The sequence below is a fragment of the Rhinatrema bivittatum genome, chromosome 2, assembly GCF_901001135.1.
Source record: "Rhinatrema bivittatum chromosome 2, aRhiBiv1.1, whole genome shotgun sequence".
NCBI lineage: Eukaryota > Metazoa > Chordata > Amphibia > Gymnophiona > Rhinatrematidae > Rhinatrema > Rhinatrema bivittatum.
Window position 1 is genome coordinate 309,081,878 of NC_042616.1, and position 15,465 is coordinate 309,097,342.

At 45.2% G+C, this 15,465-nt stretch overlaps 1 protein-coding gene across 1 annotated transcript in view; it reads right to left on the reverse strand.

Annotated features, from left to right (window-relative positions):
- Positions 1–15,465, reverse strand: part of ULK4 (unc-51 like kinase 4) — a 1,180,200-nt gene that overhangs the window by 963,384 nt on the left and 201,351 nt on the right. The window contains exon 16 of the mRNA XM_029589702.1: positions 11,430–11,476. Coding sequence (XP_029445562.1) covers positions 11,430–11,476 — 47 coding nt within the window. The remainder of the gene's footprint in view (positions 1–11,429; positions 11,477–15,465) is intronic.

Consider the following 15,465-nt stretch of genomic DNA (forward strand, 5'->3'; position numbering starts at 1 on the left):
TGGGAGTAGCTCCAGAGGACTGGAGACAGATAGATGTGGTCCTGTTCATATAAGTGGAAGTAAGCAGGAGGCTGAGAAATACAAGCCAGTCAGTCTAACCTCTGTGGTGAGAAAATTAATGGAATTACTGCTAAAACAGAGGATAGTTCAGTTTCTGGAATCCAATGGATTACACTATCCAAGGCCACATGATTTTACTAGAGGTATGTCCTGTCAGACAAATCTGATCAATTTCTTTGATCAGGTAACCAGAGAGTTGAATCATGGTAGACAGCTATATGTACTGTACTTGGATTTCAGTAAGACTTTTGACATGGCTCTACATAGGCTACAAAAATAAATTGGACACCTTTGGTATGGGCCCTAAAGTGACTGACTAGCAGGGAGATACATCAAGCTGTGGTAATGCTCCAACATATGTTAAATAGATGGCTGGGGTAAGGTCAGGCCGGCGCCATTTTGGAAAATGGTTCCAACTGGGCCAGGTGCAAGGATGCGCCCCCTGTACACATGTTAAAGGATCAGGGGGTGTTGGAGGGGGGTCGGGGATGGGGGCCAGGACCCTAATTCTTCTTCTGGAATTTGGGAGGCTGCGACCCTCATTTCTTCTAGGACTTGGAGGAGGAGTTGGAGGGGCCAGGATCCAAATTCTTCTTCTGGGACTTGGGGGGAAGACCAGAACCCTAATTCTTCTTCTAGAACTTGGGCAGCTGGGTGGGATGGGGACCCTAATTCTTCTTCTGGGACTTGGGGGAGGCAGGAGGGCCCAGGGCCCTAATTCTTCTTCTAGGGCTTGGAGAGGGAGGTGGTGTGGCCAAGAACCTAATTCTTCTTCTGGGACCTGGGGGGGGGGGCGGGGGCAGGGCCGTCACCATGCAGACTTTTTTTTTTTTTTTTTTTTTTTAACTTTAGAGGACGCTCAATCTCCCCTTGTGGCCACAAAATTGTTTGGGGGAAGTCAGTGACCCTTTAAAGCAATGGCGGCCCTTTGACGTTTGGACCATTATCACATCAAAGGTCTGCTAAGCGTGTTCTTTTGCCCCATGGTGTTTGGCTGTAGAACAAAAGAACGTGTCATAGAGCCGCAATGTTTTTTTGGAAAAGGGGCTCCACAATCACGACGATCACGCCCCCCCATGATAGTGGGACCTCTCTCTCGATAAAACTTCACGGCTTAGTGACTCTAGGGGTAGGTAAGAAACCAGTTCAGTGAGAGGTGCAAAAGGGTAGTAGTAAATGGAGTTCACTCTAAGGAGAGAGGCCTTACTAGTGGTGTGCTGCAGGGATCTGTCCCTGGTTTTTCAACATTTTATGAGTGATATTTAGGAAGGATTATCGATAAAGGTTTTTGCTGAAGATACCAAAATCTGAAACAGGGTAGACATGCAGGAAGGTGTGGAAATCATGAGAATGGATTTAGCAAAACTCAAAGTGTCTGCCTGCTAAGATTTAATGCTAAACAATGCAGCAATGCATTTAGGATGCAAAAACCCAAGGAGAAGTACAGTGTAGGGGGTGAAACTCTTCTAAGCATGAAAGAAAAGCAGGATCGGAAGAGGGGTGATCATATCTAATGATATTAAGGTAGCTAAACAGATGGATAAGGCAACAGCAAAAAACCAAAAAGATGCTTGGATGCATTGGGGGAGGAAAGCAGAGTTGCTTACCTGTAACAGGTGTTCTCCGAGGACAGCAGGATGGCAGTGAACACACGGGAGACATTATATGGAGCTCAGTATGGAAAATGTATGTCAAAGTTTCTAGAACTTTGACTGAGCCTCATTGAGCATGCTCACGCATTTAATATATCACGCGTCCATGCGGGGTCCTCTCAGTCTTATATCATAGAATTCAGAAAAAGAATAAAATAATGAAAAAATCCACATGTTGGAAACCCATCTCCCTGGGAAGGTGGATGGGTTTCATGAGGACTGACATCCTGCTGTCCTCGCAGAACACCTATTACAGGTAAGCAATGCTGCTTTTTCCAAGGACAAGCAGGACGACAGACAACACTCATGAGCGAATGCCTAGTTACAGGTGGCCCCACAACATAAAAGGGGACCAATAAAACACAAACACGTGCCACAGACACAACAATAATGTATTTCTTTATTTTATTTAAGGTTTTTTATATACCAACATTCGTTAATAACATCACATCGGTTTCCATAGAACATAAATGCAGCAACAATGGCTTTACAGTCAAACTGATTTTGAACTGGGGAGGAGAGATACTAAGGGAGGGAGTAGCCCTAACAAAAACAACAGTCCCTAGAGAGGAAATAGTTGGCTTCTACACCTCAAACAAGTTCCGAAGAACAAATTGGCCAAACCTGGTGACGCCTCGGCCATCCCTATCCAAACAATAATACAATGTGAATGTGTAGAGAGAACTCCACATCACAGCTCTTCAGATCTTCTCCTTGGGAACTGCTCATAAGTGAGCCACCAATTCTGTCATGGCTCGAACAGAATCCCACCTGGGCATAACAGAAGGAAATGCAGTTTGCTAGCCAACTAGAAAGTGTCTGCTTGGCAATGGTGATCCCCAACTTATTCCTATCAAAAGAAACAAAAAGTTGGGTTTCTGTCCTCTCCAGATAGAAGGCTAAGGCAGGAACTTAGGATGCATACGTAATTACCCCCCTGTCATAAAAGAAACCTTGTAAGGTGGATAAGTAACTAAGGCCTGGAGCTCACTAATCCTACATGCTCAAGTGACCGCCACCAAAAATATAACCTTCCAGATCAGGTGCTTCAGGTCAGAGAAGCGCAGCAACTCAAAGGGAGATTTCATCAGCTGAGCTACCACCACATTGAGGGCCCAAGACACAGCAAGAGGCCTTAGGGAAGGCTTCAACTGAAGCATGCCCAGCAGGAAACATGCAACTGTAGGTTGTTCAGAGATGGGCATACCATCTACACCACTGTGATATGCCCAATCGCACTCAACTCTAATGGAGTTGGCCTTCAAACCAGCTTCCAATAGGTGTAAAAGTTAGTCAAGTAGCTTTTGTGCATAGCAGGAGAAAGGATCTAGAGCCTTTTGTTCACACCACATGGAAAACTTCCTCCACTTCAGTCCGTAGGACTTTCTAATGGTAGGCTTACTGGAAACCACCAGGACCTGAGACACATCCTCCAAGAGATTGAGAGGTTGCAATATCAACCTTTCAACATCCAGGTGTGAGCAACAGGGCCTGGAGGTTGGGATAGCACAATTGGCCTCGATCCTGGGCAATGAGATATGGGGAAGTCCCAGCTTGATCAGTTTCCAGATGGACATCTCCCAGAAGAGTGGAAACCAGATCTATCTCGGCCAATGGGAGGCTATGAGGATCATAGTCCCTTAGTCCTCGCGAAGTTTCAAGAGAGTCTTCACTACCAGTGGAGTTGAGGATACGCATACAGGAAATCCTCATCTCAATGACAAGCGAAGGCATCTGAGGCTGGTTTGCCATATATCTTGTACAAGGAGCAGAACTGAAAAGCCTTCCTGTTCCAAGCCACTGCAAAGAAAGCATCCAGGCTTTCTCAAACGTGGAAGATCCAATTTGCGACTCCTTGGTCCACAGACAATTCATGGTGTCTGAAGGCACGACTCAGTCTGTCCGCTATTACATTCTCAGTTCCAGACAGATACAAGGCTCTGACCACCATCCCATTAGAGAGGGCCCAAGAACAGATCTGGACCACTTCCTGACACAGGAGGTACAAGTCCATACATCCCTGCTTATTGACATACTGCATTGCCACTTGGTTATCTGTCTGTATCAGAACAATTTTGTTGGATAGCCGATCTCTGAAAGACCACAGCATGTACTTGATCACCCCGAGCTCCAGGAAATTTATTTGGCAGAGACTTTCCTGAGCAGACCATAGACCCTGGATGCTGAGTCCATCTACATGAGCTCCCCAGCCCAGGATGGACAATCCATGGTTAGGACAATTTGGGTGGGAGGACTTTGGAAGAACACCCCTCTTTCCAAATTCTAAATTTCCAGGCACCAGGACAAAGAGTCCTGGAGGGACAGTGTGGCTCGGATGCGATCCTGGATGTCTTGAGTAGCTTGTTGCCACTGCAACAAAGGTCCATTGGGCCTTTCTCATGTGCAAATGTGCCAAGGGAGTAATGTGTACTGCAGTAGCCATATGGTCCAAAAGTCTCAACATGTACCACGCTGACGCCGGCTGACTCTGTTGAATACCCACTGCTATGGTCATCAAGTTGATGGCCTGTTGTCGGGCAGGAAGGCCTGAGCCGTGTCTAGAAGGGCTCCAGTGAAGTCCAATTGTGGTGATGGGATGAGATGGGACTTGGTCGAGCACATAGACTTGTTGGCCTCTACCTTACAGGTGCTCTTGACCAGCCAATCGTCCAGATAAGAGAAAACATGAACCTCCAGTTATCAAAGATGAGCCACGACTAGGCATTTTGTGAAAACACATGGGCTGACGCAAGCCCAAATGGCAGAACGTGATATTGGAAGTGCTGCTTTTCCACCTTGAATCTAAGATACATCCAGTGGCCTGGGAGGATCCTGATATGAGTTTAGGCGTCTTTTAGATCAAGGGAGCATAGGCAGTTCCCTTTAAGGGATCAGGGTGCCCAGGGAAACCATCTTGAACTTTTTTCTTTTGATCAATTTGTTCAAGGCCCTTAGATGTAGGATGGGATGGAATCCCCCTGTTTTCTTTGATATCAGGAAGTACAGGGAGTAAAATGTCTACCTTCTTTGCCCTGATGGAACGGGCTTGACCACCCTAGCCTTTAAGAGTAAGGAGAGCTCTGATACTAGTAGATCTTGATGAACTACCAGGCCCCAGATTGGGCTTGCGAGGGGGGGCTGGCAATTTGGTAGGGTACCCAATAGGTTTAATTTGTACCCCTCATGAACGATGGACAGAACCCACTGGTCTGAGCCAACACTAGGCCACAGGTTTGCAAAGAATGGCAGCCTTCCCCCAACCAGCAGGTCCATCATTTTGGGTATGGGCAACCTGGCTATGCTCTTTGCATTCCAGTCAAAATATCATCACCAGAGTTGACTGAGGTGCCAGCTGGAGCTTCAGGGCCTTCTGTTGCCTGGGACGGCTACGAGGGGCCTGGTGTTGCTGATGGGAGCGAGGTGGTAGAGGGTAGTACCACTTTGGGTGGAAGAAGGACTTCCTGGGCCCAAACCTCAATGGCCTCCTAGCTGAGGAGGACGGCTCCTGAGTACCAGTGGAAAGCCGATGGAGTGTCACATGGTGGTCCCAGATCTGGGCCACTGTATTCTTCACCTTATCCCCAAAGAGATTCTCTCTATATGGCACTTCCGCTAGTTGCTCCTGCACCTCCGGTCTGAGATCAGAGGCCCACAGCCATGCGAGCCTGCGGGCGCTGATTCCTGCTGCAGAGACCCTCGACTTCATTTCGAAAACATTGTAGGTTGAACGGACCCCATGTTTTTTACACTCCAGACCCTTATGCACAAGCAACCGGTGAGTGTCTTGCTTCTGCTGAGGCAGTTGCTCGGCAACATCCTGCACCTGCTTCAGGATGTTGCACATGTACTGGCTCATGCATAACAGGTAAGATGATATGTGGGCAATAAGCACAGAACTCTGGAACACCTTCCTCCTGTTAGGGTTTTGGGCAGTAGCCAGGTGAGGTGAACACCACCTCCAAGAGTGGCACAGGGCAGAAGGACTAGAGCAAGTGCAGGTGGTCCAGTGAGGTTGGGTAGAATCTCTGGAGCAAGGTGCAGGCTGAGCTGAATCTCTGGAGCAAGGTGCAGGCTGGGTTGAGTCTCTGGAGCAAGGTGCAGGCTGGGCTGAGTCTCTGGAGCAAGGTACAAAATGTACTGAGTCTCTGGATCAAGATGCAAGATGAGCTGAGTCCGTCAGAGCTAGAATGTCTATTGACAGAGACGAAACTGAAGTACTCAGAGCAGATTTTGCAGGTAAGTATTTCCCTGAAATAAGACCTGCCTTAGCCATAAATGATTCTGCAGATTTATGGTCTTAGTTGCAGAGCTTTTTTTTTTTTTTTACTTAAACTGTTGTGATCTTCATTTGGAACGAAGCAGGATGCCAGTGGCCAGTAGTTGGTGTTCCACCTTCAGGCAGCAAAACACTGCACAGAGGGCAGTAGCCACAGAGGCATTCACGGAGCGGGATGCCAGTGGCCAGTAGTTGGGTTTCCACCTTCAGGCAGCAAAACACTGCACGGAGCGGCAGTAGCCACAGAGGCATTCACGGAGCGGGATGCCAGTGGCCAGTGGTTGGCGTTCCGCCTTCACGGAAGGCTGCCATCTCCAATAAAAACTAAAACAAGAAACAAACAAACAAAGCAGGGGTGGGTAGGAGTATGGGGCAGGGGTGTGGCCTGCTTGTTGCGGCGGTTGCTACCCCTGTTTGAGCTGGATGTTCACTGGGATGCGTATACGGCACTGCTCTCTGCATGGAGGAGGGGTGGAAGGGAGTTGGGGCCGGAGGGTGCTGGAAGCCAATAGGGATGGGTGGGAGGGAGAAAAAGGGTGGAGGGAGAAAAAGGGTGGGAAAAAAATAAAGAAATAAATAAATGGATGAACTGCGTGGCTTGCTGGGCAGACTAGATGGGCCGATTGGTCTTCTTCTGCCGTCATTTCTATGTTTCTATATAAAATGCATGCATGCATGCCTGCATGCATAAATAAATAAATACATACATACATACATACTTAGGTAGGCTGAGAAGATTGTTGCAAGTTTTCCCTATGAACGTTAGGTTTTAAAATGTCAGTTCCAGATGTAATCAGGATTTTACATCTTGGTCTGGTACAGTCTTAATCTGAACATTAGTGAAATCCTTCTCTCTAAAATCTGATCTGACTGAAATATGGGTAGGGTTTTCTTTCATTGGGCAGACTGGAATATTCTGTATGCTTGGGCTGGAAGCTTTGGGAGCAGAATATACCCATGAGGAGTGAGTTTTTCCTTCCTCCAAACAAGGTACTGCCATTAAAGGTGCTCTAGTTCTTGCAGAGATTGGCTTGATAACTCCACAGATGGGGCAGGCTCTCTCTGGGGATAAGAAACTGGGAATGCAGGGGCATTTCCACCAACCAGGACAAGATGCTGTGCAATTTAGGCATTCCTGATACATGAAAGCATTCTTTTTTCCACACCTCATGCAAACCCAAGATTAATGCTTTGGACATTGCAAACTACACATTACAGGTAACGTGAATAGTTCAAGGTCTGGCAGGTTTCACAAGTAACATGCTGTTTTGTAGCAGAGGGATTAATCTTAACAGATTTAAGCATAGACTCACCAAGCTGAAGCAATATCTTGTCCCAGCATCTGGAGGTGGATGGCTTCGGCATACTGTTAGGCTTTTGGGTGATAGCCAGGTGAGGTGAACACCACCTCCAAGAGTGGCACATGACAGAATGACTAGAATAAGTGCAGGTGGCCCGGTGAGGCTAGGTAGAATCTCTGGAGCAAGGTGCAGGCTGGGCCGAGTTTCTAGAGCAAGGTTAAGCTGGGTTGAGTCTCTGGAGCAAGGTGCAGGCTAGGTTCAGTCTCTGGAACGAGGTGCATGGAGGTAAGGGTGAACTTCAGGAACACTGGAACAGAGTGTGGGTATGCATGGAAGTGGGTGTGGATAAGCGTGGAGCTAAAGCACTGAAACTGGACGCCGGTATGGGTGTAACCAGAACTTAGGAACAGACTGCAGGTAAGCATGGTACTGGATGCGGGTAAGCGTGAAACTGGAGGAGGGGAACTAGAACAAGGAAGACAGACTATGACAAGACAGGACAAGGACTACACTGAACACAAAACACAGAATGCCTGAAGGCAGCAAGGCAGCAAGGCAAGAGAGATTCCAAGAGAAAGCAGGGGCAGCAGACAGAGCAAATTGGTCTGGCCTCAAGGGGAAGACCAGGAAGACTCAGGATGGGTAAGGAGACAAAAAGGCTAGGATAGGCCACCGGGCAAGGAGGGAACCAGAAGGACCAGAGACCACAGAGCAAGGCAAGCAGGAGGCCCGGAGGCCACAGAGCAAGGCAAGCAAGTAACTAGAAAGCCCATAGGCACACAAAGTGAGGCAAAGAATGGATGGCTAGAGCAGGGAGCCCAAAGGAACTCAATGCTGAAGCACCAAGGCAAGGGCTAGGTAGGGTTAATACTAGGGTCTGGACAAGGGCAGGTAGGCAAGGAAGGTTGGGCAAGCCAGGGGAGTGTGCTCGAGGAGGGCTTCTGGTGGTAAAGAGGCTCCACAGCAACCAGAATCATAATAGCTCCCAAGAGCATCCATCACTCTCTCATCCTTCCCCGGGGGCGCTGAAGATTTGGTCCGAGTGCACTTGGCCTTTTTGAGAGCAGATTCAATGACCACCAATTGGTGGGGCAGCTGATGCTTGTCAAATCTGACAACCTTTTGGACAAGATAAGTCGCATCCACCTTCCTGTTAACAGGAGGTACTGTGAGGGAACTCCGCGGGACATGTGGTATACTGCATGCATGAGCATGCTCAATGAGGCTCAGTCAAAGTTCTAGAAACTTATAGGTTCTCCATGCCGGGCTCCATCCGATGATGTCACCCATGTGTGAGGACTGCCATCCTGCTTGTCCTTGGAGAATGATCCTGTGTATATTTAGGTTGACTTTGCCCTTGTTTTATAAAGTTTTAATATTTTTTGTTTGTATGTTTTAAAATTGTGTATATGTAACTGTAATCTACATAAGAACATAAGATTTGCCATATTAGGACAGACAAAAAGTTCATCAAGCCCACTATCCTGTTTCCTACAGTGGGCAATTCAGTTTTACCTGGAAAAAGCAAACTGTAAATGGTTTTAAATAAAATAAAATAAATAAATAAGGAAGTGGTGGACCTCATTTGGAATACTGCATCCTCAAAAGGATATAAAGCAGGATCTGGAGGTGATCATATTTAATTAACTTAAGGTGGCCAAACAGTTGGATAAGGTGAAAGCAAAAGCCAGAAATATGTTTGGCTACATAAGGAGAGGAATAGTCAGCAGAAAAAAAGGAGGTGATATTGCCCCTCTTAAGTCCCTGGTAGACCTCGTTTAAAATACTGTGTACAGGTCTGGAGACTACATCTTCGAAAGGTTATAAAATGGCTGCAGTCGGTTCAGAAGGTGGCTACTAAAATATTAGCAGGCTTTGTTCTAAAGCATATGGGGACAGATTTAAAGATCTAAACATATACATCCTAGAGGAAAGGCAGGATAAGGGAGCTATGTTAGATGCATTTAAATATCTCCAAGATTTTCATGCGCAAGAGACAGGCCTCTTCCAAAGGAAAGGACACACTAGAATAAGCATCATGAGATGAGAGCGAAAAGGGTAGACTCAGGAATAATCTAAGCAAGTATTTCTTTATAGGGAGGATAGCAGATGCATGGAAAATCTTCCCCATGGGAAGTGGTATCTGAATTCAAGAAAGCATGAATTCAGATAGCATTGAGGGAGTGGTAGGGACTGTAAAGCTGGATAGTTGGTGACTGTAGATGGGCAGACTGGATTGTCATATGGTGATTTTCTGTTATCATATTTCTGTGTTTCTGTTTCTCTAAAGAGGGACATGGATAAGAGGGGCAGAAAGAGCAAGATGAGGGCAACAAGGAAGAAAGGAAACTATAGGATTGTCAGTTGAAGTGGGGAGAGTAGAGGAATGAGATTATAAGGTGAGATAGACAAAAGTAGATAGACTGAAAGGAGAGAAATGGAGAAAAGTGACATGAAAAAGTTGTAGGCATAATTGTTTATTGATAATTAGATCTAGTGTGCCCTAATAAAAAATGCATGTTTTCATAATGACAAGCAAGGCAGGGATAAAAGCTGTGGGCCAGATTTTAAAAAGGTTACGCGCGCCGGGGCTATTTTCAAAAGGCCTGGCGACACGCGTAAAGTCCTGGGAAGTGTGTAAGTCCCAGGGCTTTACTAAATGGGTGGGAAGGGGGAGGGGCATGGGCAGGGTCAGAGGCCGCTGTGCCAGGAATCGTGCGCCAGCCGACTGCCGGCGCGCGCAACTTACTTCAGCCCAGGGCTGAAGTAAGTTTTGCAATAAAAACAAGAAGTCATCAAAGGTAGGGGGGAAAAGGGCGAGGGAGGTAGGGGGAGGTAGGGAAAGGAAAGGGAAGGTGGGGTGGGGTGGGGTGGGGGGGCAGGGAACGGAGGAAGGCAGCACAGCTCGAAGCGGGCTTGGCGCTCGCAAGGTGCACAATTGTGCACCCCCTTGCGCGCGCCGACTCTGGATTTTATAACATGCGTGCGCCTGCTCTTGCATGTTATAAAATGAGGTGTACATGTGTGCGCTCGCCGGGTAGCACATGCACATGTACGCCTGCGCGCTCCTTTTTAAAATCTACCCCTGTGTGTATGGACACTTTTAGTGAAGATATTACACACAGCATCTCCAAGCGAATGGAATTTTCACAGCTGAAAGTTGCCAAGCCTACTTATACATTTTTTCTCTTAACTAAAATGTGCTTTTTTTATTCTTTATCAAGTTACTTTATAAATTTAAGCAGAAAGCTTTAACATTCCAAGTTAACATTTGTAAAACAGATTTTCTAGGAAATTAATGATCAGAAACTATTGGCTACAACTATTGGTTGGGAAGTCCATATAGTGCATGAGCAGGGGCCTTCCTGCCTGATTTTTTTCTCTCTCCTATTTGTTCTCCCTCTGCAGCATGATAAAGTCCAGTAATAAGGGGAGGATAGGGACCAGTTTTTCCAGGTATCCATAGAAGAGGGCCTTAACTGGAACCTATAGGGAGTGAAGCAAAAACCTTCCTGTCCTAACATCTGGTTTAACTGGAAGAACAATATCACAGTCAGATAACCTTGTGGCAGTAATACCAGAGTAACACTTGTGCAAACACGCACATAAAAGGCAACTGAAATCACTGGAATCTTTCAGCCCAGAATGATGCTGTGTGATCAATGAACCTGCAAGTAATAATCTGTGATAATGGCTAGGACCAGAATGGACAGTAGAATCCTGATATAGGCTTCATGATAAGACAAGCAAAGAAATCCCATAGTAAACAAGTTATGTGCCCTCCCTTTTCTTTCTTTGATTGAACTTAGCTATGATACCATGGACCTCTGTTTGCAAGTGCCTGTGGATTTTTCCCAGATTTTTAATATCCTCCACCCAATTCATCCCAACCATTGTTATGATGGTCTTTGATCAAGGGCCACAAACCATTATACATTTTTCAAACTGTAATACAGCTGCTGCTACCCATGGGTTTTCTACATGAACTGGAGTTTGTGTCCAATTTTCAAACATGAAGAAAGGAGTAAGCAGTGGATGGGATACCAGTGTAGTGTCTTCCAATCAGATTATCTGGAATCAAATTACACATTTTAACTTTACAAATGTTACATTTTTATATATTTTATAAGTACTACTTACACATCCCAGTTTGGGGCCGCACGCAACTGCTGTATTAACAATACGAACTAGGATAGAAATAAACAAATATAAGGCATCAATTTATAAAAGTTCCTTTAACAGTTAAACAACATTAACTTAAGAAACAGAATGGATAATACTGTAGTACAAATACTTTCCATTTGTTGTACAATGCTATCTATTAAAAAGATGAAGGTTTGTGTCTGTGATTTTTTAAATATTTTTATGTATTTTTTTTTTTGTAAACTGCTTTATAGTTAGCACTAATTATGCGGTATATACATGTTTTAATTAAATAAATACAAGACCATGGTTTTAGCTACTTCAAGACCATGATGTCTGCAGGCATTTCAATGCAAGTCATTAAAGATATTAACATCTTTATGTTGACAGCACTAGATTATGTAGATTAATTTAACATGTATGAAGCATAAAGCCATCATATACACTTGGGATTTTAGTGCCTATGTGCACCTTTTCTACCTCACAAATCAGTCTACCTATTTTTAGTACTTCATCAGCACAGACAAAAATATCATGTTTACATAAATGTCATAGATGAGTCCCAGAATATAAGTGTATTCGAAATCATCTGTACACAGATTTACAGACCCAATAAAAGCTGCTCTACCACTTATGAAGGACTACATTTTCTGATTCATGGTATAAAAATATGTATATAACTTCTCAGAGTTTCATATCCCTTAAATTCATCAATGTATCTCTAAGCTCATTCTGGCATTTTGCTGGAACCTACGCACACTTTAATATTAACATTTTAATAAAAGGAAAAGGTTATATATATTAAGAATTTTAACCTCCAACCATCTCTGTACAAAAAGTTCCTTGGACTGAAATATCCAGTCACATAAAGGCTGTCATAAGTTATAAGCAATGAGGATGATTTATAGAAAGAAACCATTTGATAAACTGGTGGGGAAAAAAATGTTTCATAGATGCTCTAATTTGGCACATAACTGATAAGTACAATTTCCTGAGATATATAATGATTTCAAAGAAAAAATTAGATGAATACTGGACATACAGATGCTTCAGTCAATCATCAAATCGCATTAGGATCTTTGCGAGTGTTAAATGGGGTCTAACGTACGTAAATCACACGATATTTATTGCATCGCTCATTGGAATGCAAATTAGATAATGAGTATGCAAAAGCTAAAAACATATGCAAATTAAGGCTTCCAAACGCATTTCGTGGTGAAATAACGCGCAATAACGTGGGTTTTAACGTGGGAATTAACACCTTTTCTTTTGTGCAAAAAATGTTTTTAGCGCACGACAGCGGGCCGTTATCACGGATTGCAGCTATTATTGCGGTTATTATCGCACACAATAAAATAAGGCCTTCTATCACACACACCTACCAAGCCCTCCTGGGCCAATAAAACTACCTTTTCTTACCTGACCTGTCTTCCTAAAGCTATAATGTTAGGAGGTTTACATGTAGCAGGATCCTAGCTGCTTCGGGCTGCTCGGTGGTAACAGTAACAAGAACAAGAACCATAACAACAGACAAGGGAAGTTCAAATCCCTCCTAGGGAAGTGCCAGAACTGAAGCCGGAGCCATCAGGCCTGCCAGTCGAGTGTCCTGGCCCATGGCAGCGCTGGCTAAGCAGAAGGATCAGCGGCGATTCAGGGAGCACATCCTTCATCCACGAACCACATTGCTGAGCATGCCGGAGGAACACATAGTTAGCAGGTTTCGCCTCAGCTTTCAGGCTATCATGGAATTATATGAAGAACTCAGAGTGGATGTGGATCCAGTCACGGAAAGGTCCCAAGTTATATCAGGCCTCACCAAATTTTTGTGCACCCTACATTTCATTGCATCTGGCTCCTTCCAAACGACAGTTGGGGCCATCACAGAAATGTCCCAAATCTCTTTTTCCCGCTTCTGCTCCAGGAATTGAAGAAGGGGTTTTAAGCCATTGCTAACTTTCCAAATATTCTGGGAGTTATTGACTGCACTCATGTAGCTATCATCCTACCCCGTGGAAGGGAGGAGATCTACCGCAACAGAAAGATCTTCCACTCTCTCCACGTGCAAGTGGTCTGTGACACTCGAATGCGCATCCTCGATGTGGTTGCCAGGTATCCAGGAGCCACACAAGATTCCTTTAAACTTGGGCAATCGGCCCTGTTCCAACTGGTGTCCAGCCTAGCACAGCAGCTTTCCTATAGGAAACGTCTCCTATGGTGTTTGAGCATTTTGGACATTGTGGATACCAAGACCAAGGCAGGTGTGTTGATCAGACTCTCACTCAGCTATGTGCATAGCATTAAGGCTAGAGAAGGTATTGTCAGCTGATGACTTCAGGAGCCTACAACCAGCCTCTATCAAAAGCCTGGCACAGTACTAAATGTATAGGGAAAATGTTCCCAGAGGTATCCTGTGGTAGGCATTATGGCATGTTCTCTTTCAGTGTTATGTAGAAATTCAAGCATTTAGACCCACCTGAGGGCTGGAGGGCCCTAGACAATAACTCAGACATTTTAGTTATCATATATGCTTCTGATCCTGCCAGGTGTAGATAATGTTCAGAGAGGAGTAATGACTCAGACGACCTCAGTAGCAAGTAGGGACAAGCTTGGCACAGACTTCATTGATGGCTGATGACAAACAGTTCAGGAACATCCATTTGAGCATGGGTAGGCAAACTATGTGCTGGAGGTAGTCTGTACAAAACAATGTCAACAGATCTGTGGGTCTGTGTATGTCTGGGTGAGTGACAAGTTGTGTTGGCCTCTGCCTATATCAGTGGCTGGGGGTGATATAGGGCTAGTTGCTCCCTTCTTTACCACAACAATGCATACACCAGAGCATGCACTGTGTGAGCACACATTTAGCACACACTGGCTTTTGATACAATGAAGCCTGTGCTTCCACTCTTTATGATGGATGAATGTGTAGGATGGGGAGAAAATGCCCTCATGTTTGTTTACCTAAGATTCCACCTTGGCCTGCTACTGTTTATGCATAGAGTTGAGATGGAGGTGCCAATGTATGAACTCAGATATGCTATGGCTCTTTGGCAAATGAGTATATATCTACCTGTACTATACACCTCCCCCCCTCCACTGATACCTCAGGCTCTCCCACACAGTACCTGGAGTAGGCCTATTTCTACAGGTATTTGGGAGTGTGCCTGTTTGGAAAAGCTTCAGCTGCCAGGAAGGCTATATTATATCTGTGGTTGTTTTGGGGGTGGGGGTGGGGGGTTTAGATGATGCCCACTGAATTTGGTGATGCTGGTATGGAGGTAAGAGGGAGGGCTAATGGCACCCTCATGGCAGCTACTATCAGGTTCTACTAATAAATGGGTAGGGGGTGGGCTCTGCGCCAGTGTGTTTATGATAGCTGAGGGTGGGGTGTAGCAGGAATCCTGACACCACCACTATTAGAAGTTCTACTTTTCGAAACAGATGCCTAGTTTACAACTTATCTGTATAACATATCCTGGTTCCTAGACATAGAGCTTGCCACACAAGGCCACTTCACTGAGGCTTACCTATGCCATATGTACACATTGGCAGATTAGGCCTACAAATTATCTGCCCTATAAGGAAGCAAAGGTGGGTGCATAAAATAGGTGGCAATTTTATATAGCTGATTATAAGGGACAGGTTCTGCTTCTAACTGGGGCAACATCATTTGCCCACTATGCAGCCCCATGATTATGCACCTCTGTCTACTTGCAAACTTCTCTAAAACTGTGTTAGCTGCTATGTGACAACTGAGGAGGAGTTATGGAATTATGTAAAGATTCCCCACTGCCCAAGAGCAAACAGCGTTGAGGCCTGCTGTTGCCTAGAACCAGGCAGACTAGCTCCGACTCCTGTACTGGCCTGGGTTGTGGAGCCATACATATTTCTTAGTTAAGGATGATCTTATCCTTTTGCAAAATCATGATTATAGCAAACATTGAAAGTGGAAGTGGCAATCCAATAGCTACTGTACAGTTCTAATGTTAGAGTTGATACCAGAAGAACTATTTGATGGCAAGTAGAAGGTGCA